Source organism: Cupressus sempervirens, chromosome 9, assembly GCF_028749045.1.
Source record: "Cupressus sempervirens isolate cs-2001-9-10 chromosome 9, ASM2874904v1, whole genome shotgun sequence".
Lineage (NCBI taxonomy): Eukaryota > Viridiplantae > Streptophyta > Pinopsida > Cupressales > Cupressaceae > Cupressus > Cupressus sempervirens.
This window is the reverse complement of record NC_143126.1, coordinates 540,636,269-540,663,495: the sequence shown is the minus strand read 5'-3', so window position 1 is coordinate 540,663,495 and position 27,227 is coordinate 540,636,269. Positions and strand designations below refer to the sequence as shown.

General features: G+C 35.2%; 2 protein-coding genes across 2 annotated transcripts in view; one reads left to right on the top strand and one right to left on the bottom strand.

Moving 5' to 3' along the window:
* The window catches only part of LOC149539760 (coiled-coil domain-containing protein SCD2-like), a 119,156-nt gene extending 102,963 nt beyond the window's left edge, over positions 1-16,193 (top strand). The window contains exons 16-18 of the mRNA XM_089800962.1: positions 3,826-3,952; positions 15,530-15,664; positions 15,771-16,193. Coding sequence (XP_089657088.1) covers positions 3,826-3,952; positions 15,530-15,660 — 258 coding nt within the window. The 3' untranslated portion in view covers positions 15,661-15,664; positions 15,771-16,193. The remainder of the gene's footprint in view (positions 1-3,825; positions 3,953-15,529; positions 15,665-15,770) is intronic.
* An 8,616-nt stretch (positions 16,194-24,809) lies between these two features.
* Positions 24,810-25,720, bottom strand: LOC149539759 (uncharacterized). The gene is made up of 2 exons (XM_089802609.1): positions 25,411-25,720; positions 24,810-24,946 (listed from the first exon to the last, which is right to left on the bottom strand). The coding sequence occupies exons 1-2, from the start codon at positions 25,718-25,720 to the stop codon at positions 24,810-24,812; spliced, it is 447 nt and encodes a 148-aa protein (XP_089658735.1).
* Positions 25,721-27,227: the final 1,507 nt, after the last annotated feature.

The following is a 27,227-nucleotide window of genomic DNA, read 5'->3' as shown; positions in this document are numbered from 1 at the left end:
ACGGTCCCTTCCCAGCACCGTACGACATCTTGGTGCATCTTGGAAACTCCATATGACATCTGAAGACAATGAGTGGGCAGCATGGAAAATCGTACAGGGAGTGTTTATGAAACCGACTGTACGGGCATTAAACAAAAACCGTACAGGGAGCATTCGTAGACCGTATGGACATCTAGGAAAACTGTATGGTTAAGTTGAAGATTGTAGGACACCGTACGGTCATGCAACAAATAGGGGGGAGATACACTGCAACCATACGGATGCTTTGACATACTGTATGGTTGGCATAGAATACCATACGATGTAGAAAAAAGAGGAATTTATGAGATTTGGTGACATCCGTACCGTTTCTACCACTGTACGGGCTGAATAATTGAGAGATTGTACAATATTTTAAGCCATACAAGGGAAGCCGTTCACAGAAGCCTTGCAGGAGGGCTGTATAGATGCCTCGAAGATGTGAAACAAGGCTGTATGGAGAAGTAATTGACCTAACTAAGCAGAAGAACAAATGGAGTCTACAGGAAAGAGGAAGTGGAAGAAAGACTTAGAGGAAGAATCTACAACTAAAAAACAAAAAAGGGAAGGAAAAAAAACAAAAAAAATGATGACAAATCAAAACAGCTCAAAATGAGTAACGTATGATACCGAAGGGAAGGGAAAGACATAAAAAGGTAGTAAAACATAAGCCGTTGGCAAAAAGAGTACGGGATCGGAAGAAAATGACAAAAATGGTGTGTTCCATGGACTTTAATGTGGGTTTGAGAGTGCCCTACGACCTCGCGGGGGCACTGCCCCTCAACCCCGCTGGCCCCTAGACCCCTAGTCGCTTCAATTATTAGTCGTGAGAAGTATGACTAGAGTTGTTGCAGGCATGGAGTGTCTGTGTACTAGAGGTGGAGGGAACAACAAAGCAAGCCTTTCGAGAGGGGTGATACACTTTGAGGCACTCGGAGTAGGTGTTGGACGTGAGGTTGTCTTGGTGGATGCGTAGAGAGCTCGGGAGGAGCTAATCATCTAGTTGAAGGTAGTACCACGACACTTGGCTTAGTGTACCCAGGAGTTGGAAGCAAAGAAAGTGGCACGGGTGGCTATCAAGGTCAGCTAAGGAAACAATATTGTGTTAGCAAAGGCTATAGATGCAACGTATTTTGGAGACCAGTTTGATGTAGGCACAGAACAAATGTGGAAGTGATGTGACGGAAACATATCTATCTTGTTATAGTTAGTTAATGTATCCCGCTTTGTTAATCTGTCTCGGATATTTTGTAATTGTCGTCCGGAGGCGACTTTTCTTTTTGGCGGGGATGATGTTGTCGGTAAAATTATAAAATAGCGGATGGGTAGATTAGCATGTTGTCGGTAAAATTATAAAATAGCCGACGGGTAGATTAATATCAGAATGGGTGCGACGGTTGAGTCACCCCTTCGGAATGGTATATGTACATTGTCCAGAATGGACTTTGGATCATTGTTGTAATCATCATTGGAAGCACTATGTAATCTCTTCGACATATATGCGAATAATAAAATGAGTACTACTGTGCTACATATTCTTGTCTGTTGTCTGCATGCATTAAACTATTTACCCCATACGGTAAACAATTCTCACCACCGAAGCTCTCTTCGTCAAGGTTTTGTCCATTAGGAATATAATAGTGGTCTTTGTGATTGTGTTAGTGGCCAAGTTTGTGCCAACATCGATGTCTATGTGCATGACCATATCCAAAGAGATTTTTGAACATAATGACATGAAAGATTTCATCAAATTGTGTCATTGGAATCTCAATGTTCAAATCAATGTGGTGCGGCGGATGCTTAACGACAATGTGGTGCAAGGGAGGTTTGCTGACAATGCACTCATTTCGCCTGCATGTTTTGTTTGGAATCTTGGTGACTTAGGACACGACAATATTAATATCAGAGTGACGTAGTGAAAGTTTGATGGCAATGTGGTGCTGCAGAGGATTGATGTCATTTCACTTGTCTTGCCTGCACATTTGATTTGGGACCCTGGAGCTGTTGGTGTTTCGTTTGATGACGGATTGCTTGAGGGCAAGAAATCTTTGGGCAGCGAGGATTTGTCATGTCCCCAAATTTTAATGTAATAATTAAATTAAATTAATTAAATAATTGGTCCCAAAATTTTAGTAATATAATAAAAAGACCTTTAATTAGTTACTTTAATTAATTAATATAGGGTCCAAGTTAATAATATTTGCATTTGTGGTTTCGATTGATTTAGTATATCTCGGACCCATTTTTATTTTAATTGTTTTCGTAGGTGTTGTTGTTGGCTATCTTTGTAAACCTCAGGATTTCCTCCGAAGGGTATTTAAGCATGGCATGTAGGTAGTAGTTGTCATGCAATTTGGTTTATTTCTTTGTATTGTGAATTCCTGTTGAAGTTCAGTATTGTTCGCCATTTTGGAGGTGAAAGATCTTCCCTACTTGGCTATTTCAGTTTCGGTGGGATTCAACCCTCACCCTACTCTGTCTCTCTATTACTTGCTTGGATTTAGCAATTATGCGTAACATCTTTGTTTGCAAATACATATATCTATATATCTATGATTGGATTTCAATATTTGTATTGGCATTAGTTGGCACTTTTGGCAAATATATTCACTTTGTTTTGGCATCTCAAAGTACAACTCAAGCCACCACCCCGACAACCCTCTGTGACTTCTGTACCCATTCGTGCAACTCCTAGACTTCACTATAACACTGCATTTCAAACAGTACAAAGACATCAATCAATATCGTATGGTCGCCTGTGTTGCACACAAATTGTATGACCATTTGCATACCGTACAACCATCTTGCTCCATACTGTACAACCATCTCCAACCAGTCGTACACACACCTCTCATCACCCTCAGCTCGTACGACCATATTGTCTTTTTGATTTGAACCGTATAAACTACCCGAGGCATAAAGAAAGACTACCTGAAGCACTGAGGGAGAACTACCTAAAGCACTTGCTACCCGAAGCATTGAGGAAGAGTATCAAAGCATTAAAAAGGGCTACCTAACAATCTCCTAATATATATAAATATGTTCTGATCATAACAATCTCCTAATATATATCTTCCTTTTTTGAATGTGGCAAACTACCACAAGTCCTTGACTCCTGAACCAGTACTTGTCCCCATCTTTTGGTAACTATGTGCAATTTTGCTCATGGCTTATGTTTTCTTAGATATTTAATTTTGTGTTATATGACCCATGTGTTTTTAGTTATCTCAACTTGTCTTTCATGTGTAATCGTGACAATACTTTCGTTTTTTTCTCATTTACAGTGATACTAATTATGATGCTAGTGGACTCACTTAACACACAAGCATCTTTAAGGATTTGTTTGTATAGGGGGACAAATGTCGAATGCAAGGCACGACTTTGAGCTTTTCCTCATTGGAAATGCTTAAGCATTTAATGCTTTATAAGTTTTCTTAACAATTCAATCATGTAATAACTTGGGTATATTTTTCAGTCACATTTAAGTTTCCTGAGAATTGAATTCTTCATTATACTATTTTTATTCCTGAACATGGGGTTTGCAAATACACGTTGAAGGGAAATACATAAGCAGTTCTATGATTGAAAGTTGTAAAGTCATATAAAAGATGTTTTACTTACTGCTTATCTTTTTATCTTTTTCCAGATGGGATCAAAACTGTAATATTCTGGATAACCAAATGTGATGATTTGCTGTCTATTTATGTGCATGCTCTATCTATATTATCTTGGTGCACATTATTGGAACACCGTTCTTATTGCCATTTGAGAATTGTACACTTTGATAGGCATAATCTGTGATGGCAGGCCTGGTTAATATATTTTTGGCGAAGAGCAAAAAACCATGGAGTGGAAGAGGATGTTGCTGAAGAAAAGCTTCAATATTGGATTGGCCGGAGCAATCAATCTCCTACATCTCATGATGCAGTTGATGGTAATCTTCAGTTTGGTTTCTTTTGTGAAAGGCTCTCTCTCTCTCTCTCTATATATATATATATATATATATATATATATATATATATGTATGTATGTATGTATGTATGTATCTGTGTGTGTGTACCTTGTTTCCTTTCTTACATATATGCAAATATATATAAAATTTTAATATAAAACTATTTTTATTCCTAAATGTCTAGCAATTTATTTATTTATTTATTGCCATGCTTTTATTGATTATAAAAGTATAATACATTTTTTAAGAGAACAAAATAGTATTAATATATCCACTTATCAGAAAATGGAAAACAACTTAAAAGATATTGCATTATCTTTTCCTACTTTCGAAGGCAGTAGGTAGGAACAATAAGTAATCTATTATTTCGATATCATGCATATATGCATATGCATGTTGTTTAACTCCTTTTGAATCTGTTCAAATATTTTTGTAATTGTTGATTTGGAAGTGTGTTCTTTCCAGCAGATATCGTTTAATATTTCTAAGACATGCATTAAAGCAAAATGCTGCATCTGTCCTGTCAGAGTAGCATTCTAGATACATTTATTTTCTGTACAAGTGGGTGTTGTTGATGGAAAGAAGATGTTAAGGTATAGCTGGTGGCATTCACTAGCTTACAAAAACTTTTAAAATTGACTTTGAAGTTATCAGTTTCTAGAATAATATCAATCATCTTATTAATCCAAGTATAATTTTTCTATGCTTGCCACCTAAGTTGCCAGTTTTTATTTTGGTACACTTGCGAGTTTGAGATTTGGGTTTGAAATCCGTTCAATTTTTTTTGGGTTGGGTTTGGATTCATTTTTGGGTTTGTTTGTACAAGATTTTGTGTGTGTGTGTGTGTGTGTGTGTAGCAGAAAATAAGTTCATACACAGCTATGCGAATATTAAAGCAACATAGTGAAATACACCACCATATCAATGCTTTGGTTCAAAATTTAAAAACAATGACGTCAACATGTCTAATCAGCCGTCAGTAATCAAATGTCATAAAAAACCATCAAAGAAATCATCATCATTCTGCTGTTATAGATTAGAAGCAATGTTAGGCTCAACCTCAACATCACTAGGTAGCCACTGATCATTGTCATCAAGTGCAAGTGCGTCAAATTGGGCAATCAAATCTTCCAATTCCACAGGCCTGGTTCAACATCCCAATTCTTTTCCTCCCCCTTCTTGTAAGTATTTTCTTTGTGTTGTTAGCCTTCTTGGAATTTAGTCTATTACATTTTATAGAGTGGATGAAAGAGTATGTGCTCTAGTTCCTCTTGGATGATGATGAACTTAGATAGTCAAGAGTTTTGAATAATTTTTTTAGAAACATAAATTTAATATTTGTCAACAAGAATTTGGAACTTAGAATCTTGAGAGTTAAGAACGAACTTGTGATAAAATATTGATGGCAATGGGTTGTAGCTGCTGGTACATTTGACCATGGAGGGTGCCACCATTTATGAACATTGTCATTTTTCTTGTCTTTAAGAGCCTCAAGACCACAGTCATAGGTGCTTGCAGAACTCATGAATTCAAACCAAGTGTAGGTCGCATGTGATTGGGAAAGAGTCTTTGAAGGGATACCTTGTACTTGTGAGCAACTTTAGGATCTTTTTATGAGACAACTCTAGTGGTACTTTCCTCGAGGATCGATTGATTATAGGACCTAGGGCTCAATGCAAAGGAAAGGAGATGCAAAGGGGTAGTCATTTTGTTCTATCTCTCTACCATTATTATATGTAGTTCCTTTTCATACCCTCAACCATGGAGTTTATGCCATCATTTACCTCATCCAAGCAAGGTCTATCCCTTTCACTGTATTGGATCATGCTCAATATAGGCTCAATGAACCTCTGAAGGTAGTCATCATGATCCCACCAAGAGTCATCAAGTATCATTGCCTTAATAGCAGCAACATTGGTAGTATTAGATTGCCTCCATATGTTCCAATTAGCACTATTTACCATTCTATACAATGCCTCTTTCACCTTGACAAGGGATCTCAAAAAAATATTGTTGGAGGCAAAGCAGGTCTCAACAACCTTATTAAAATCAAAACAATAATAAACTAAAATCAAGGTTAAAATTTAAATTAAAAAACATAGAAAACTTACTAAACTAAAGTGACTATATTTCTAAAACATATATAAATTTTAAATAATTTAAGTTACCTTAGAGCACTCCAATTTCAAGAATTCTCTAAATATGGCTTGTGCCATATTGTGGTTTATGACGAACATCTGAATCTCTCGTGTATCTTCATATTTTTTTTGATCCACCCAATTTCAATGCCAATTCTTTGCAGAATTAAGTTGATTGAGAACGCAACACAAGGTGTCCTAAAAATGTGTTTCAAGTGCACCTCAACCAATAACACAACAGCCTTGCAATTCTTGGCGTTGTCTGTTATTACTTAAGCACATTTTGAGGACCAACTCGCTCAATGTCTTGGATAAGAATGTCTGTAATGAAAGGACCACCTCACCTCCCCCTTCACAATCCACAACTTTCAAAAATATTGCACCTCTTGTGGACACTGCAATAACATTGACCAATGGACAATTTCTCACATCTTTCCATCCATTCAATGCTATGGTCACACTTGTTTTGATCTATGAATCTTTGATGGGCTGCATGAGAGCCTCTGCATGGATCACCTCTCTGTCTAATGAAGTTGTGTGCACCTTCTCATAGCCTGGGCTCTTGAGCCCCTTTGGAGCCTCATTAATTGATCTCACCATTTTTTGCCAGTACATGAGCGTGCAACATTTAATGACAATCCATTTGCATAGATGCATCTCACTATGTCTTCCTCAACAATGTCTCTAGATTCATCCTGAAATGATATTTTCAAGGGCCCCTTTTCTCATTTATTTGTCACTAGTTTTGGGGGAGCACACAAGAATGGATGGCAGGTGGTTCATTGGGAGTGGAAACTAAAGCCATAGATGATGTTATGTTTTTATTTCTAGACTTTCGCAAATGATGAGAATGTGCATTCCTAGCTACTTTGTGAACTTGATTTTTCTCTTGAATATGTTTGTTCACAATGTGGTTTGGAAGAAGAATTTAGTAGTACCCCATTAACTCTTGGCTTCCCTATACAAAACTTAATGCCTTTTGAGGAAAAAAGCACCAAGTGCTTTCACTTTGCTATAAGAGATACTAAATTCTTCTTTGAAATGGCTACAAATCCACAGAAAAAATCCTCCACCTGACATTGGTTGAACCATTTTTAAATAATTCCATAGTGTAGAGCACCTGTCTGTTTAAAGTGGGAGTTTCCGGTGCTCGAAACATGCCATTCCATGAATCTACAACACACAAAGGCAAAGACTAAAATGAAAAAACAAACTAGAACTTGAGAGCTTATTTCTTTTTGTGAAAAAAATGCAAAAACAACTTTTAAAAACAAAGTAAAAAAATCCCTACCTCTTTTGTTGAAATCTTGCTCCTTGATGTCTTTGAGGAGTTGTCCACACTTGCAACTAGGTAGGAACAACTCCCACAGAAGCTTAGAGCATGCAACAATCAGCTGTCAACACTCCAACAATGGCAATCAAACAAGAAAGTTTAGCAATGGAGGCAAAATGTTTTTCTTTTCATTCACAAATGACATTAAATGGCAAAAAAACTTTATAGAAAAGTTAGTTTTAGGGTTGGAGGGTTGAATAGACCTAAAAAGGCAAAAAAACATTATTGAAAAGTCAACCAAATTACTTTGCGGACAAATTCGCCCCAAATTTGTTCGGATGGGTGAATGTTGACTAAACTTCTCAGTCTGATCAACTTTTCAACAGATGTGAACTAACTTTGAATTCCAACCGAACCAAATTGTGAATTTTGGGTCTATAGATTGAAAGTGGTAACATAGCTTGTCACATTAAGTCTAACAAAAGTCATTACGATGCATGCCAAGAGGGTCACACACCTTCACAACTTTCACAATGTTAGCAGGATAAGCAATGTTTTTTTTTATGAGGGATAGTAGTGACACAAACAACCTCTGAAGCATTCATTCACATGATGTGAACAAATGAGGGTTTGGTGTCAATAGTCAGATTGTGAATGCAAGGATGACAAGATGATGCATTTCCAAGGCAGAAATTTTGGGAAACCATCTTTAGGGCATGGCTATTAAGAAGTAGGAAAGCTTAAGGAATAGAGGAAACTTCAAGTATTCATATGATATTCTAGAATCTTAATACATAATATTAAAGTTAAATTGAGATTTTGTGTGAGAGTTGTCAAGCAAATTAACTTCATTTAATTTCTTTCATTGTCAATTCGTATACATGTTATATAAAAATTGCAAAATACTGCTCAAACACTAGAAGTCTCAGCTAACGAATGTCAGTAACATAAAATTTCTGCGTGTGCCAATATCAACAGTAGCTAACACTACAAAATTAGAGTTTGAATCCGAGTCATTACCATTTTAATGGATACATCATTCAATCAAGCCCTAGTCGATCCCTCATTTGCCCTTTCAACTTGTGTGGCAGCTTCAAGGTCAACATCCCAACATGCAGTTGGAGTTTGATGATATTCAAGAGCTTGTTGGTCTTCAAGTTGCAAGACACTATGCATAGCCACCAACTTTTATTCTTGTCGAGATGTAAGCACATTCCTTTTGATGAACTTGATGGAGTGGTATGTCAGCCAATTTCTCTCTAGAGGAACCAGCAGTAGTGAGTAGAGTGAATGACAAGTATCGTCAACTTCAGTGCATCCTTGCAATGCCATATCGACCATTTTTTTCTGCTCTGTCTGTCTATCCCTCCTTGGCTTTAGGACTGCAGAGATTGACGATGGCCATTGCATGTTTTGTAGAGTTCTTGTCAACAGAAATTTTGAACCCTTCTTTCCCTTATCATCATTAGATGGAGGCACTCTCTTAGGCACTGCCGCATACCATTTGATGTTTAGAGGATAGGTTGCCATATGAGGTGAGGTGCTCATAATGATTCATTGCTATGTCACAATGGGGCTAATATGCAGCTCATAAAATTCTCAAATAGGATTGTTTATACTAATGGCTAGCTTCATTTGACCAAGCATTTAAAATACCTCATTGCTATATCACTATGATAAAATCAGCAATTTATTACCTCATTGTGGACAATCATTGCCAAGGATCCTTTGTTTTACACTCCCCTTAAGCCATGCGTACATCTAGCCATTTACTTTTCTCTAAGGCTCTTGTACCTCAATATCCTCTCACAAATAAAGTAGTTGGTATATCTAGAATCCATAAGCTTGAGGAATTCCTTCCTCGTAAAAGCCCTAAATAAATCAAGTGAAGTGTGATGGTTGCAAATGGAGATTTGCATGTCTTTAGCTTTTGTTACCATTATTTTTGTCCAATCTGTTTTTAGTAGCATCTTTCAGCATGTTATTCAATACATAAACACACGGGGTCCAAATGTTACTAGTAAGCACCCTCAACTGTCAAGCTAACTAACTTATGTACATGGGTTGAATCAGTTGCCACGTGTACAACATTAGAGTCTAACCTATTCTACAACATCCTTTAAAAGTTGAAATTGAATGATTTCATCTTTCCCTTTCCTTGAAAAGACAATATTTTAAAGAAAATAAGAGCCAACTGAATATGTGACAATGATATTGATGAGTAGCTGATATGTAACAGTGGTCCACCTGTCTTACATGATAGGGCAACTATCCGTATCCAAGTTTTCTTATCTTAGATTACTCTCCACCAAGGAGAGCATTGTGTAGCTCATCTTCATTAAAGGAACGAATGAGGAACCAAAAAAAAAAATGCATCTTTCAACATTTGTTTTAAATAGAAAGAACCGGTTCGTGAAATGGTATGGAATTAACAAAGAAAAATTAGAAATAAAAGACTCAAACCATTTTTTGCTATTGCATGCAAAGCATCCCTGCAAGATTAATAGCTCTATTCTCCTTTGGTAGAATGCTCTCCGCTTTGACATTAAACATCTATGGTTTGGGTAGAACTAGGCTGTGTAGTCAGTATTGGCATTCTCTTATTTTGTATCTTTCACTATATATTCAACCATAACTAGGGTTTTTTTTTGCACGACCAGTTATATAGATATGGGGCATCTCTATGAAATTGCATAAAAATAAATCTTTGCACCCCAATCCAGAAGAAGCAGATCAACTAGGTGGAGAATTATAGGTGGGCATAGCATTTAATTCAGTAGGCCTGTATGGTGAGTTCTAGATGCTATTTGAGAATTTGGGCTGATACAGACTTCTTTATCCTCTATAAATTGAAACACCATCACCACATGCCATGAGTGGGTCACCTACCAATTAAGTAATCTAAGTAAAATGAAAATGAAGTATAATGCAAAACTTGACCTAAGGAAACTTAGTGGTTGACAACATTTAGACACCTTAAAATGCATATTGATATCCAGACACTTGAAATAGCAAAAATCAACTACTTCAGACTTAACTACTGCTCAAGACACATACAAAGTTCATAGGCTGCCCTTAAACGGCACATTTTCAGCCCAGCCACATGAAGGCAACTGCATTCATGATGCGGGAGCATGTAGGTTAACAAGTGATCCTGCATGCGCAATAAATGGCAGTTCAATTTTGGTTTTAGCAAAGAATTTAATGATGTTGCCTGTGTCTTGAGTTCTTACAAAACAAAAATGTCGAACTCATACATACATACATACATACATACATATTGTTGTAATCTAAAAATAAGAATATTAGAGCCAATAAACCCCTTTCCTACAATTTTAATATACATAAATATTTATAAATATTATACAATATTAATGAACTTAGTTTATAAATAGTGAATTGTAATCAAAATTAGTATTAATAAATATTACCATATTAATTTTAAAAACTATTTAACATTTATTATTATTATTATTTTTTGTTTTTGATAGGTAAAAGGCTACAAGGCCCAGTTCTAGGTACATAAAGTGGAGCATATTATATAATTGTGGAGCTGATTATGAAGATTTTTGAAATGAATTGTCTTCAAACTTTTGAACTTTATTCCATTATGTCTTCAATTACAATTCTTGCAATTAAAACTTGACTAAGATCAAGTTGTTAGTAGAGTACGGAAGAATAACATAGGAAAACTTAAATTATAACTTAAATCCCATAACGAAATAATTCAGTATTAACTATGTCATCTAATCTATTGTTCTAATTTAAACCCATTTATCCTTTTTCAAATAGTTATCACTAAGATTTTAAATTAAATCATTAGTATTATCTTAGATACTCAGAAGCAAATTTTGTTAAATTTCTTTACAAAAGTCGAGGAACACAGGTAGAAAGTTTAGTGAGAGGAGGAATCAGACTTAGATAGCTCATCAAACGGATGAGTTGGTTTGATATTTTCAAGGTTGATATTCTCGATATCTTCCCACAATCCTACATGATCATCCTGCATGAACTTGTCTATCCAATTAAAACCAGGAGGAAATCTAATATGAAGAAAATACATTAAAAAATCCACGTTCCTTCTGATAACCGGTTTCTATTTATTAAACCTCCTTTGGTCTTCTGTGAATACTATAGGAAAGAGCGGGACACTGTTTCTTCCTAAAATATTTGTGTCGTAATACATACTGTTAAAGAGCCCTTCTACATAGGAGATCTATACCAAACTTCCTAGATACATAGGAAAGTGCAGGACGTTGTTTCTTCCAAATTTCCTAGATACATACTGTTAAAGAGCCCTTCTACATAGAAGATCTGTACCAAACTTCTCAGCCCCTACTGAATGTACCATAGCTACAAACATAGAGGTTAGATCAGTAGGAACCCTGTATCTGTAAATGTTGAAGATAAACTCTTTACCCAAGATATGATAGACTGCTCTTGTGACTAAGAAGTGGGTCGATAATAACATATCCTTGATTATGGTACCCGTTATCGGCCCATCAAAGGTTGTTTGATTTAGAGGCCCTCGTAGATTGATGATGGTACCCATGAAAATCAGCCTATAAATAGACTTTGTCGAAAAGTGATGGAATAGGAAACATACTGACACTGAGAAGGGAACGAGTTCTCGCTAGAATCTGAGAGGATGAAAACTTAATCATCGATTCTGATATATTTGGAATTGATGATAAAGGAATCATTAATAAAAGAAACTGTCCTTAAGTTGAAACCAACCTAAAACAAAGCAAGGAGATAGCAGCAGAAAGGAGTCACTGGCGGAAATGGAAAACCAAGGAGCACAAAACACGGAGAGCAGAGGTGAACATATCTGGTGACATCGTTATGTTCGGAATATTTTTTCAAACATACTATGTCCCCTGATATATAAACCTCTGGAGAGGGGGAGGAGGAAAAAAAGACAGGAGCACTGGCCAAGCTTAAAAACAACACAAAGGAGACAAGCAGAAAGGAGGATAAAGAGAAGAGGAAGACTAGAAGGTAGAGGAGGCCTCTGACCAGAACGGATAGAATCATGACAGTAGCAGAAAGAACACTAAAATAGGAAAGAAATGGCAAAGAAAGGCTAACTACTGACAGGGAATATAAACAGGAATCAACCGGAAATAGCAAAAGAAAAGGATTAAAAGCAGCAAACACAAAATAAAAGAAACAATCAAAGAGAAAAAGGAAAGAATTTGGGATCTAGATCATGGCTAAAAAAGGAACCTAAAGAACAAAAAATTTAAAAAGCTAAAGAGGGATCCAAGGGCTAACCCGAAATGAAATAAAATTAAAGAAGATACATAAAGAAAACGAACCAAAGAGAGAAAGAGCGAAACTACCGAAAAATCTATGACGATTGCTCTACAGAAAGATTTGATAAAAGAATCTCAAGGAACTAGTGTTAAATGCTATTAAACTTGGCTAATATAAAAATCTCTGTTGAATCTTTCACAATCTAGCTACTGATTCTTAGGATGAAACATTAACACTTTAAAAAAGGGGATTAGAATAGTTAACTGAAAACTTACCCTGTTAAGTTGAACACAATTATTTTAACTGAACTAAATCTCTTGTTATAGAAAATGCAGCCAGATTCTATACTTGACAATTTCTAAATTTGAGCCATCAACAAAACACTTTTCCAAATTCTAGAGCTTAAATTTGTTAGTAATAACAGAGATTATATAGTTATTAAAATAACCTGGAAAGCAATATGAGCATACTAAGTAAGGATTTGCATTGTTGGAACAAATTAGATTAATATTCCGTACTTTTGAGAATTAGCTACTATGAGACATTTAACTTAGATTTTGTTTGTAGTTAATAAAGAAACAAAACATATTGAAGACAAAATTTAACTAGCAACTACCTTCGATAAGAAATAGCAAAACTAAAATATAGGAAAGACTAAACTAAAAGAATGCGAGATCAGAGAGATAGACGTTTCTCATTGAAGTACCGGAGAAAAAACTTAACCCACAAAAAGGTGTAGATTTGAAGCTATTACAGATTATTTAAATCTAAATCAAGATAAAAGGCTCTGAAAAATATTAAGGGAAAAAAACAATTGTCGAAACCAAAACAACAGGCTGCATCTAGATTAATCGGGAACAAAGAGGAAGATCTTTTATATGAAACTACAATCTTAAGAATACTTCATTCCGAGGTATTAATTAGTACTTTATAATAGGATATTTAAAATAACAAAACTTAAGAGTTTTTTAATACCATGTTTGTAGCTGTTTAGGTAAAAAAAGATTTATACAGGTTATGTACCCAAATTGAAAAAGGTACCATGTCCATATATCACGTGAATATACATATGCCTTGTCATGGCGACAAAACACGACTAGCTCCTCATCCGTAACTTCATTATCCACCTTTGGTCCTGAAGCCAAAGAAGCGTCCATCTTGGACTTCTTAGGATAACTGGACTTTTTCAGTTTAGGAAGGCAGAAGCTATAAGTGTTGTGATCTTCGTCAATTGACACTGACAGAGGATCCAAATTCGCCTTCTCAAACAGAGGAAGCAGCCTGAAGTTGTTTCTTTCCCTTATAATATTACACCAACGGATTAGGAAGTGAATGTTGGATTCCATCTCAGGCCATATTTTATCAAATAAGATCTGGTCTCTAATAGTTAAAACTGGTTGTTTTGACCTTGGCCCATTGGCAGTTCTGAGACTGCCAATGGGCCAGTTTAAATAAAACTCTGGAAATGGAATTTCCATTTTTTGATTAATACTGAATACTACTTGATGCAAACCCTTCAACCAAGTTGGGTTGAAAATAACCTCACAGAGATTCACCATATCAGATTGTGTAATGCCTGCTTTCAATGTAACAACAATGAAACAGCCTATTATATCACTGTTGGTTCTCCATGACTTGCTGTAATTAAAGTGCTTTTCACCTAACGCTCTTCCGGTAGCAAATCAGACCATTTCGTCTTGGCTTTGCAAGATGTCATTCCACCTTTTTGGTTTGAGAAAGCCCTTAAACGCCATGGTTCTGTTCTTGTGATTATGGAAAAAAACTATACCCATGTCCATGAGAGGATTGAATCCTATAAAGGCGAGAAAATCCTGAGGCGCAGACCAAAACCGAAAGCCTGTACACCATAACACCAGGACCTTGGGGCTCAGAAAAGGAAACTTAACTAAGACACCTGCAGAATATGAGGGAAATTGTTAGTTTTAATGTCGAGGGAATGCATAAATACAGGCTTGATAACATAACGATCGCACGAATGATGACATTTGTACTTCTTTATGCAAAAAAGAAGGGAACTCCTATTACCAATACAACTCACATTAATTCCTTTAGTGTTAGTGACAACTAATCTTAAGGAGTAATAAGTTGTTTCTAGGAAAGTGGGAATACTGAGTACATGATTAAATGTTTAATACCCCTTCATGATCAATATAACCTACCACACTACTCTGCCCATATATTCGGATACTTAGGAAAAAAAAAGTGAAGATATTCTGACTAAAAGGGAAAATTAAAAGGGAGAAAGGCTAAGGTAAGCTTAAACGAGTGAAAATAGTAGAACCACTAAATGGAGGATAACCAAAAAAAATAAAATAATTTAATAACTTTAAGGATAATAATGGAGCTAAGAAACAAAAGCCTAATCTCCTATTTGGAGATAGATAACTTTATATACATGATAGTCCTAAGAAAGCTATTATTTAACATTAATTATTAATAAGACTTAAACCCTTCATTATATTAGATTTCAATTTATCTTTAATTTATAGTTTGAGATTTAACCTTGAATAAGTTGAGCATTAAAAAGTTGACATTTCGTCTGTGTTTCTTGTTCTTTTCTTTGCATGTGGTAACAAGTTTAATATACTTTATTTGAAATTTATTTTGCATAAATGTATGTTAGTTTACTAAGGAAATCGTATTGAGTTGGTATTAAGTTCCAACATCAGTTGAGATTGGACCATGAATAAGTTAAACTGTGCATTTTGTTGTGTTTCTTGTTCTTTGCCATGCATGTCGTAATGAATTTAATATATCATATTCTGGAATTCATTTTTCATAATGACAATGGTATGCTGTGTTAGTTTTATTGAGTTATTTTTGTTTATGACATGCTTGTTGGGTCTAATACTTTGGGTTTATTACCAGTTGTACGTGGTCTACTAGAACTGCGGAAACTGGGGATAGAAGATCAACTGTGGGAAGCATCTCGCAAGGAAATTGAAATGGAAGTCAATAATCAGAAGAGCAACGTAGACATGGAAGCAGCAGTCACATGACTAAGTAGTTTTTGTTTTTGCCATCACTCAAAAATCATAATTTTAAAATCCTTTACCTGGTTATCATAGTAGTTTGATACTTTATAAACAGATTTCTGTTGATTTTGCAGATAGCTAGAAAAGCCATTGGAGGTTTAAAGATGAAAACCATTGTTGAATTAGTTAATCAATTGTATGCAAATATGTGTCTTTAATGTAAAATATTAAATTTCACATTCCAACAAATGTTATAATAGCAGACTGTTCGAGCAGTGCAGATAACCACTGTTTGATTTGCAATTTCAAAACTTCAAAAAAGTCTTAATATATTGTGTTTGTAAATTTGTCATTCAAAGACAATTTTGAGTTTTTTTGACCCAAGGCCTTGAGCATACGAGAAATATTCCGTGGTGAAATCCAGCTATAATTGCGAAAAAACTTTATTTTCACAGATGGCACCTTTTATGGGACGTTTCTTCTGAACTCTACATTCTTGAGGGCTGAATCTTCTTAACATTCATTATTTTTAGAGATGATCGAGTTTCCTGACCGAATGTCTGGCATTATGTTATTGTGAAAGTTCATTTTATTCATTTTGCTGATTCATTTTATTCACTAAATAAACTGAACATGTCCTATATAGTTTTCAGAAATGCTTCGAATGAAGGGTAAATGAGCCACGGCTTCCTATTTGTTATCTATTATCACGTTTCTAATTGGATTCAATATGGCAAAAAAATTCAAGGGAATGGTTTGAAGGACGTCTTTCTTGTTGCAAATATATTTATTTCTTCTATTACATCAGAAGAAAGATTAGTGTACTGATATCGAGGCACATTATGTTATTTCAAAGAATATGGAAGACATTTTTAAGTTTTATAAACAAGTGGAAAAAAATTGACAAAAAATATCTGTTGAATTAAGTTGTATGTGGTAGCACAGTGGGAGCAACTGTGCAAAAAGCTGGAAATTGATGTTTGGGTGTGCTTGTTAGCTTTTATTCAGAGCAGGAAGAAACTTGAGATTAGAAGATGACTTTTTACAGTTCTTTTTGAATATAATGGTAGTAATATGCTCTTAAATTTCCAATAGGATTTTTCCTTGAAATTAGAGAATCCTTTTGAAGCAGGATAACTTCAACATAGTTTGATTAAGACTCTCCAAGTACTCTTTAGGACTATTCAAACACTGGAGTCCCTAAGCTAGCCAACTTGAGTTGATGAGACTTCCCCACTGAGTCTGGCTGAGTCTTGCTCCAAAACTCTCCAAGTCTCAGGATTGGATTCCCAAGTCTTTAGCTTCGACAATTTTGTTTGGTGCTAGTATATAACAGCCATTTTTTAAAGTGAGAATTAAACCTTTTTTGACCATTTTTTTGCTCTTATTTACCCATTTTACACAGTGAAGCATCAACATAGCAAGATGATTGTTTGAGAAGAGAATATTTTAGCATTTGAAGTTGATCGAATTATCAAACAGAAGCAGCATAATTGGATGCAATGGAGGAAAAGGAAGACATTGAAGAAACTTCTATCATTATTTTGTTATGAACTAGTAGCTCAAGGCTTAAAAAAATTACACGAGGAGGTGAAAGACAATTATGTGATTGTATTTTTTTTCTCATTCTGACCATCATATTTAAATTGTAGTTATGTATTTATTACTTACAATTTTGTTGTATTATAATGTAGTGTGTGTGTGCGTGCGTGCGCGCGCATAGTATATATATAATATTATTAATATATATGATTGAAAATGCTAATTACGAAATGATACTTCAATATATTATATAACAATGTAACATTAACATACCAAATATAGTTGACTACAATGAATAGAGAAAATTGAAATGCAATTCACAAACCATAAGTTCAAACTTGAAACTTCATAATCATTACTAATGACCATTTGACAAATTAACTTACTTCAAGATGCAAGATTCAAAATTCATTGTTCAAATATGAATATATGAATATCATATATCATAAAGATGCTCATGATGACAATGAGCTAAATAGCATAAGATAGTGAAATAATAATAATGTATCATAGCCATATTGAAGTGAGTACAATCAACAAAATGATAAAATGTCAATAATGAGAATTGAATTATCTCAAGTGCTCTCTAATCATCCCCTATGCCGAAGTCCTCATCACTGGAACTACTAGACTCCTCGTGGGTAAGATCTTGATCCTCTAAAGGAACACCAACTAGTCCTACATTGGCTTCTGCATTGGCATCCTCATCAATCTGAGCTGGATCCTCTGGCTCCACATCCCATTGTGCTGCAAGGCTCTCCTTGTACTCGCGTGTCTTGCGATCTTTGAGCCGCAAGTAACCATGTACATCAACCAACTTCTTCGCTCTCTTAGAGGTAAGTCTGTTCCTCTTAATAGAGTGAATGAAGTTATAGGTGGATCAATTCCTCTGTGTAGCTGAGGAGGTAGACACTTGAGATAACAAAGTTGAAAGTTACAACTTACAAGTTACAAACAAATTTCATACAATTTGTAACAAATGATAAATGGTAAATTGATGATTAATAATTATTGAATCAATGAATCATAAATTAAAATCAACAAGGTGAAACTCTTCAAATTAAGATTATAAAGGACTGGAACTAGTTATTAGTATTACAAACTTGAGAAAGCAGTCAGATGGCTAGTGAGGTGATTTTTAACTTCTACGGCCCATGACATTCCCACCACAAAATGAGATTCTTTTGTGCCATGGTTTTGAGATTCACCTTTGCAATATTCGAGTATCCTACAAGTTACAAGTTTTAAAGTTTACAACGTAATATTAAAATTATAAATAACTTAAATAAAGTTATAAGTAAAGTAACAATTAATTATTAAAAGAACTTATAATTATAAAGAGTTTAGAGCACTGAATCAAGATTTAAGGATTACTTGAAAGATTAGCAAATTCGGACCACTTAGTGCGAATTTCACTAGCAGTCTCAATGTCATACATTTTGGCAATGCATCGAAAGAACCGATTCTTCACCTCATCATCCTGAAGTGGTGTGACTCTACCAGGCCTAGGTATGTACCACTTTGTGTTCAATGCATAGGCAACCATGTGCAAAGGAGTGTTCAACTTCTCCCACTTGCAATGAATGATAGGCTCAATGTGCTCCGTATAGAATGCTAGAGTGGGGTCTCTCTCACGCACAACAACCCTCATTTGCCGAAGTATGGAATCAATGCACTCATAAACCTCTCCAAGACTAGGTGAATTTGCATCTCCATATTTGAACACCTGAAACACTGGAGTAATGATGGAGATTGTGTATTTTGCATCACTCCAAAATTGATCACTCTTCACTGTCTCCTTTACCCTCTTCCCTTGCTCTGTTCTGGACTCAGGCCATCGATTCCATTCTTGTGTCGTAACCATGAGTTGCAATGACTCTTGCAACTCAATCATTCTCTCTAAGAGAATATAATATGATGCATACCTGGTCTCAATTGGTTTCAAGAATTGCTTCTTTGCGAAGCTCCTGAAAAGTGCATGTGATGTATAGCGATTGTAGATAAACATCTGGACCTCCCTCCCATCATTAACCACCTTTCTAATCCACTCTATTTTCCCCATGTCTTTGAGTGCATTGTTCATGGCATGCACACAACATGGAGTCCACCAAATATGCTTATAAGCTGCCTCAACAAGCCTCCTTGCAGCTTTGCACACGTGTTGTATCTGTCACAGCTTGGACCACATTTTGTGGTCCAACCTCTTCAATGGCTTCCCTAACCACATGAAACTGAAAATCAAAATCTTTACGATGCCCTGAACAATCAACTGCCTTCAAAAAGTATTGGCCCTTGATGCATGTAACCATAATGTTGATGAGTGGACGATGACTAATGTTTGTCCACCCATCCATAATAATGCTGCAGCCTGACTCCATCCAACATGCTTTCATTTGCTCCATCAAGATCCCAACTTTGTCATAGGCTCTATCGAACATTGTAGTCCTCAGCTTGTGGTCACTTGGTGGCACATATGATGGCTCTCCCTCGTTCACTGCCATAGTTATCATCCTCACAAAATAGGGAGGTCGAGCCACATGTGTAGAGATGCCATTGGCAAAGAAGAAATCACCAACAACATCATCTAACTGGTCCCTTGCATGCATGCTAAATAAATGAGCAATGGGGTTACTACCACTACGACTTGTAGTTTCTTTTTGTTTCCCCCCTACTGCTGTCCCCTGTTGAATTGTGTGTAGGTGAGAAAAATGGTGTAGGTGACATAGTCCCTGCTCTTTGATGCAAGATACGAGTAGATGTATTTCGTTGCCCCTATAACTGTTGTATATTTTGTACTTGTTACCTAGCAGAGAAAGATCTAGGAACTGGAACATCAAAGATCTAGGCACTGGAACATTACTATCATCAGGAATGCCCCATAGTTTATTGACTTCAATTCTGTATTTGGCATTCTCAGGATTTGACAAGAATATGCATGGGTTCACACCATAGCCACTCCAAAAAAGGTGTGAATTAACTCTTGTAACGTTGCCAAACCATTTTGCTCCACATATATTGCAATTTCATTTGCGTGTGCCACCACCTAAAGGTGTAGGACATGTAATTTCGTAGCAAACTATTTAAGAGGGGACTTTGGATCATAAGGACCCCTAGCATACTTCGTCAAAATCTCTGAAGGGCAATTAGTAGAAGGCACCCTTGATGCAACATAAGGAGGCTCTTCTTCAGGCTCAGATTGATCACCTACATCAGCCCATGATCACTTCATTTAGACTCAGGTTCAGGCTCATAATTAGATGCACTTGCCTCATTAATTTACATGTCTTCTGCACTTTGGCCGGATCTAGAAGCCATTTATAAAATTGCATTTCACAAAATGAAAATAAAATTATAAAAATGATTGATACATTTCAGCCCAAGTAAAAATAATTTAAAACTTAAAACTTTACTATTTAATTTTAACATTTACTATTTAAAAATTTAAAGTATTAAAAAATGAAGCTAAATACAAAAAGTAAATATTAAATATGTTTCAGCATATGCCATATTGCCATATTTTTATTTTAAGAACAATGAATTTTTTATTTTTTAAGTACATATATTAGATAATAAAAATCATAGAACTAAGAACTATCAACTATCAACAAGATTTAAGAATGAAACTTGAAAGTAACGTAGTAAAACTAAATAGTAAATAGTAAATAGTAAATACTAAATACTAAATTTAAAAATAAAAAATTGATTTTTAAAACCAAAAAAACTAAGTAAAATAAAATAACCCTACCTTGAAGGCTTGAACTTGAGGAGACACTTGCCAAATCAAACCTTCTTGCTCCTTTTGCTCCTCTTGATCTTGCAATCCCTTGCAAAACCACCCACTAATCTCTCACAAGCTCCTCCAAACTCTCTTTCTCACTTAGCTCCTTGCTGCTCCAAAACAATGAAATGAAATGGTGAAATGAAAATGAGGTCTATTGGTCTTATTAAGCTTTCAAATAGACCACATGGGATCCACACCCAATTAGGGTTAGCATACTTTAAAACAAAAATTAAAAAAAATGCAAAAACACTTTTTAAATTTTTTTTTTTTTTTGGTCTCTTCTCGAAGCACCCTGCGAGCACCCAAGAAGCACCCTACAAGCACTCGAGGAGCACCCGTACACCTGCGCACTTGGGAAGCACTTGAGCACCACGTCCCACCCGGGAGCTCGATCGGTGCGACGGCGAAAAAGCTACTGGTGAGGGTACTCGGGTGCGTGACACACCCACACCAGGTGTGCCAGGGTTTTGACCCAGGTGTGCGCACCTAGGTTACATTGGAAGTTTCCTTTACTCATCCTTGCGAGTCATAAGGTGCACAACACCTTGAAAGGAAATATACAAAATGTAGCTTGCGAATGCTAAATATTTTTTCTTCCAAAGATTTTTTTTTTTTTTTTTTTGGCTTTTCAGGAAAGTTCACGACCTTTGTGGATGTGCTTATATCTTGAGAAACTGATCAATTTGTTTATTACAATTGATATGTATAAACAAACATTATATGAATAAATAATATTTTTACTTTTAGCAACTTTCATGAAAAGATACTAAACAAATTTAGGAATAATATGACATCCTTGCGAGCCATAAGGTGCACAACATCTTGAAATGAAACATATGAAATGTAGCTTGCAAATGATAAATACATTTTTTCTTAGAAATATTTTTTTTTCACGACCTTTGTGGATGTGCTCGTTTCCTGAAAAATTGGTCAATGTATTAATTACAATTGATATGCACAAACAATCATTATATCAATAAATAATATTTTTGCTTTCAGCAATTCTCATGAATAGATACTAAACAAATTCAAGAATAATAGACGTAATACACCAAAATATATTCTTTTGAGCTGCAAGTGAAATCAACATTCTTATAGGTTTATTACTTCTTAGAATCCATAAGCTCCAATTTTTTTCTTTTGTTTTACAATAGGCATGTCAGACAAAAGAATGTTTCTTTCCTTCCTATTACTATTATAGCAACTCTTAACTAAAACATCCAACCAAATTAATTTGTATTCTTAATTTAATTTATAAACCAAAATACTTTTGAACAATTTATCTTACATTTTAATTGGATTATAAGACATTGTCAATATAGAAAAGGCCCCATCTATTTTGCGAAAAGTTGTATTTATTAGGTACCTTGCAATTTCGTTGAATATTTAGAAAATCAAAATGAACATGTAATTATATAAACAATGTAGTGGCATCATATAAATAATAAATAATACAAGTAGAATATTATGTGAAGAAATTATTGTTAAAGAACATCAACAATAGTTACAACTAAACTCATCAATAGAAGTAGAAATTAATTATAAACTAACAAGAATTTATACCATTCAAAACATAGGGCATTTTGGGTGGATATTATGCAATTAACAATTTATACAATTTTAGTCACAAAATATGGTTACTAGTCACAATGTGAGACAAACTCTCTCCTACCTTAAAAGGAAGGCTCCCCTTACTCACCATTCCTTGGATTAACTCAAGGTAAATAAGAAGTTAAGATATATTGTGAAGGGGTGTTATCAATATTCTTCTTCTTATGTCAAGAAACAAACCACTTATGGAGCGAGTAATGGGCAAGGTTAATCTCTATAATTACACTTCTATCTAACAGTCAGAGACAATGATACCAATATCAAACACCAGCTCAAAGGTTGGTTGAGATCGTATATTTTATCTAATCTATAAGAATGGGTATGAAGCTCACATATCTCTATGCAATTAAAAAAAGAGTAAAACCTCTACCATTGGGGTGCACAAACTTCTAAAAATAGATGATTCTAAGCTATAATTCTAATCCACTGCATGAATATAAGATGGTAATATGAACAACAATCACAACTTCTAGTTCATATTATTGCAATAGCTCCCAGTCACAATTTCAAATTCAATTTCTTTATGTACTCACTATATTTTAATACACATACAAGATTAACATGAATAGAAGATGACAAATTCAAATTGTAGTCACAACTTCCAATTTGATTCTCAATTGCTTCTAGTCACAACTTTGAATTCAATTGCTTCTTTATATTCACTTTCCTTTTAAAAATTGCACTACACAATCACAGTTATGGTTGCACAAGTTTGGCAGAGCTCTCTTGCATATAAGGAAGATGATTATTTACAATGAAGGGCACTCCTTTATATAGGCAAAGGAGTGAGAAAAATGGAGAAAAAGGTGGGAGAAACTCAACCACCTTGACTAAGTCAAATAAGAAAGAAGATTTATTGGATAACATGACTGAATGTTCGTGTAATTAGATTACATGTACATGAATTACATGCAACCTATTGTTTGAAACTACAAAGGTGAAATTGTTGGCACTATTGTGAGTTACATGTACATGAATTAGATGCATTCAACTCTGATAACTGTGGTGTTGCATATTTTGATAGCCTTTTGATTCTTTCTAATGAATTGCTAGTTGTCATTTGAAAACTTAATGTAATCAAGCTTTTTTCATTCTATAGTTGTGAATTCTCTTTTGTTAGGTTTGCACAATCTAGAGTTCCTAGCACTTTGAAAACTTCTCAATGATGTTTGGAAGTAAACCTAGAATAAATTTCCTTGCAACATCTTTAGCTAATTTTTCAAATAAAAAATTTCTCGATCAAAATGCTTGGTGCATTGCTACACAAACTCAAGTTCTAGGGCTGCCATTGGAAAAGTTGAGACTGTCATATACCCGTTTTAAAATAGAATTTTAATAATAATTAGGTAATACAATGTTATTAAATAAATAATGACAATAAATTTATATTAAAACTAATACTAAACTATAAAAATAAGAAATAATAATTATTTAACCTATAATATCAAAGAAATAATATATATAGGATCGGTAATAGGTATTTGTATTAATAATAAATAAAAGCATTACATCAGTTCAAATCCAGAAACATCTAGCTCTTCCTCCTACCTCCCTACCTTACTATTTCTTCATACAACTTATACACCTTTACAATCTTCAAATTTTATAAATCTAGCTTAAAAAGCTTAAAATCCCTAATCTGGGTGGGGAAACTATATACAGTATACACAAGAGCTTTACTATGTTCTGTTGATATGTTGTTCGTTGTTTCTTCTTGTTCTTACCATTCTGCTTTGACAAAACCCAACAAGCAAATTTTAATCATCTTGTTGCTCCTCCATCTCGCGACCCCAAAAATTGATATTCCTTCTTCCTCAAATGACCAGTCTTATTCACCTCTTGAGCCAGACCATGACCTAGCATTGCTCCAACGATGTCGAGGGACATCACTCCAAGTCCCTAAACTGGTTGCACTCTTAGCTCGTTCCACTCGTCCTAGCTCATGCACAACCCGCGACCAAGCCTTCTCTGCCTTTCTATACATTGATGATTTATCAACCCTTGCCTTCCACCTCAAGAAGGGCACATATCCATAATAGTGAGCTTCATCTTCATCCACAAAGCACTCACTAATGTCTTGCACTATTCCAAGCATAGACCATTCCATTATTGACCGTAGCCCATCCAACATCTCATTCGCGAATAGAGCACGTGTTACAATTACTATCTCATAATGCTTTTGTTCAATTCTAGGCCCCAAGCTATGAATATTGATATCATGTGCAAATTTTTCCTACTTTTAATTGCTCTCATGAAATTGGTCTCCTATCACCCCCAAAACTGCTGAAATCATTTCCTTTGTCTTTATTTTTAGCAAACCTTTGATCCTTTCCCAACCACCTGGCTCCTTAAAAGCCTTGATCTGTCTTACTGAATCTACAAAGAATGTCACTTTCATCTTAACACTTTCTATGCTTTAGTTCTTTAAGTTTTCTCCCTTCAGTTTGCTTATTTATAAACTCATTCCCTTTAGCTTGTTTGTCACTCTTCCCTCCAAATGCTTCAGCCATAACTTCCCATTAAATCTCTACGATTTCATTTGACGTCGAAAGCCACATTTAGTTCTTTCCTTTGTTGCATTTAATAAATTCATCATTGTGCTCTGCCAGCACATCTCCCACACTTCTTAAAAGGGTGTCTTCAACCTTTTACCTTTAATCCTCACTTTAAACTTCATTGAATTGATCCATCATTACATCACTAATGTTAGGTAGCCCTATTGCATAATGTGCTAACTAGTCTGCTTCCTAATTCGCCTCTCGATAAGGGTGACTAATGTTAAAGTTGGTGAAACTATCTAACATTACTATAATTTCTTCTATTTGATTGTAAAAACCAACTATGCAATCTTCTATTTTTCAGCAAATTGACTATGATTTCTAAATCCTCCTCTAAATGAATATTTTTCACTTTCAGCTTCTTCCCTAATTGCACCACGAGAAGAGCTACTTGTGCTTCCGCTACATTATTAGTCCCATCTGACAACCTTTTTTCTGCTATAGCTATAACTTCTCCACTGGCCATTTTAGCAATCACCTCTACTCCTGACACTCCTGGGTTCCCTTTGGATGCTCCATCGAAATTAAGTTTCACCCAATCTTTATTAGGCGGTTCCCATTTGATATTCTCCCTTTTTAAATTTTTGTCCATTCTCTTATTTCCATCTATTGACCAATTAATTCTAACTTTTGGCCAATGTATTTGAATCATATGATCCTAGGAAGAGAAAATACTATTGCTTTTTCCCCCGAGAAATAACTTGCAAGTTTTCACCTATCGATTTGTGAATTTGGTCCCAACTCTATCCACAGATTCCATCATATCTTAAAAAATTCTCTTGTTTCTCTCCTTCCATACCTCCAATATTACTATTGAGGGGCTTATAATCCAAAATTTTGAGAAGGTGGATTTTATGAAGGCTCTTGGCCATGTTGAAACATATTCCACAAATAGTTGAGATGTGATTTTAGATTTTGCCAACACTTATCTACAAATTTGCATCAGACTAATAAATGATCAGAATCTTTCTCCCCTTTCTGACATAAAATACATCATGTTGTCCCAATGAATCCATATTTCTTTCTCCTTTTGCAAGTTAAAATCCTTCCTTGGATTGCTTACCAAGTGAATGCCCCCGTCTTTTGCAAGCAGTCCTTGTCCCAACATAATTTTCAAGGCCATTCTTCTAAGCATTCTACTCTATTTAACATCTGAAATCCCACTTTAGCTGAATAAGCCCCACTTTTTACTATACACCATATGATCCTATCCTCTTTCTCCCTAACTATCACACACTTATCCCTAAAAATCCTCTACATTACTCTTCTCTAATCTACAATAAGTCCCATTGGCATCTAATCTTTCCAATCCTAGTAAGATCCTACAACTGATTCCTTTTTTCCATATAATCAGCCACTTTACTCCCCCAAGCTCTAACAAATATGTCTTTCAAACCTAAAGCCTCCTCAACCTTTGCAAGAACAGGTCCACCATTCCACGAGTCACCCCAAAAGGAAGCATTCCCTATTTACGATGAAAGATGGTTTGTTATTACTTTCCTACATTCCAAAATAAAGTTCCAGACAATAGATCCTTTTGATGGATTTCTCACTATCAAGATTCTTGAATCCTCCCTAGAATCTACATATTTGACCTATAGAATCTGCACCCACAATTGAGAAGGATTAGTATACATCTTGCACACCATCTTTGCTCCAAGTGCTTGATTTACCAAATGTCATTTCCTAAGACCCGTCCCTCCTTGCTTCTTTGGACTACAAATCTGATCCCAAGATATAAGTGGAATCTTCTCCTCCTCTCGAGCCCCATTCCAAACAAACTTCCTCATTCTTTGTTCTATATACCTCAACACTTTTAAAGGAATCTTAAGGAAACTCATTGTAAAGACTAGAATTGCTAAAATAACAGATTGAAGCAATAATATTCTACCCGCATATGTTAACCATTTCCCTTTCCAACAATCCAATCTTTTAATATATGCATCTATTAGATCTTTCCATAGATTGGCTCTATTAGTTCATTTGAAAAGAGGAATCCCAAGATATTTATTAGGTAGAGAGCCATGTTTCATACCCAATAATCTGCCAATACGCTCTTGGGTTGGAAGAGGATTTTAAAGAAACAGAGTCAGATTTAG

What these genes read in the sequence shown, in the direction of transcription:
- LOC149539759 (XM_089802609.1), bottom strand. Translation starts at nt 25,720, where the DNA reads ATGGACAAAAATTTAAAAAGGGAGAATATCAAATGGGAACCGCCTAAT. An exon ending in GAAAAATAGAAGATTGCATA is followed by an intron (nt 24,947 to 25,410) that starts GTTGGTTTTTAC and finishes CATTCTTTGTAG; the next exon opens with ATTCAGTAAGACAGATCAAG.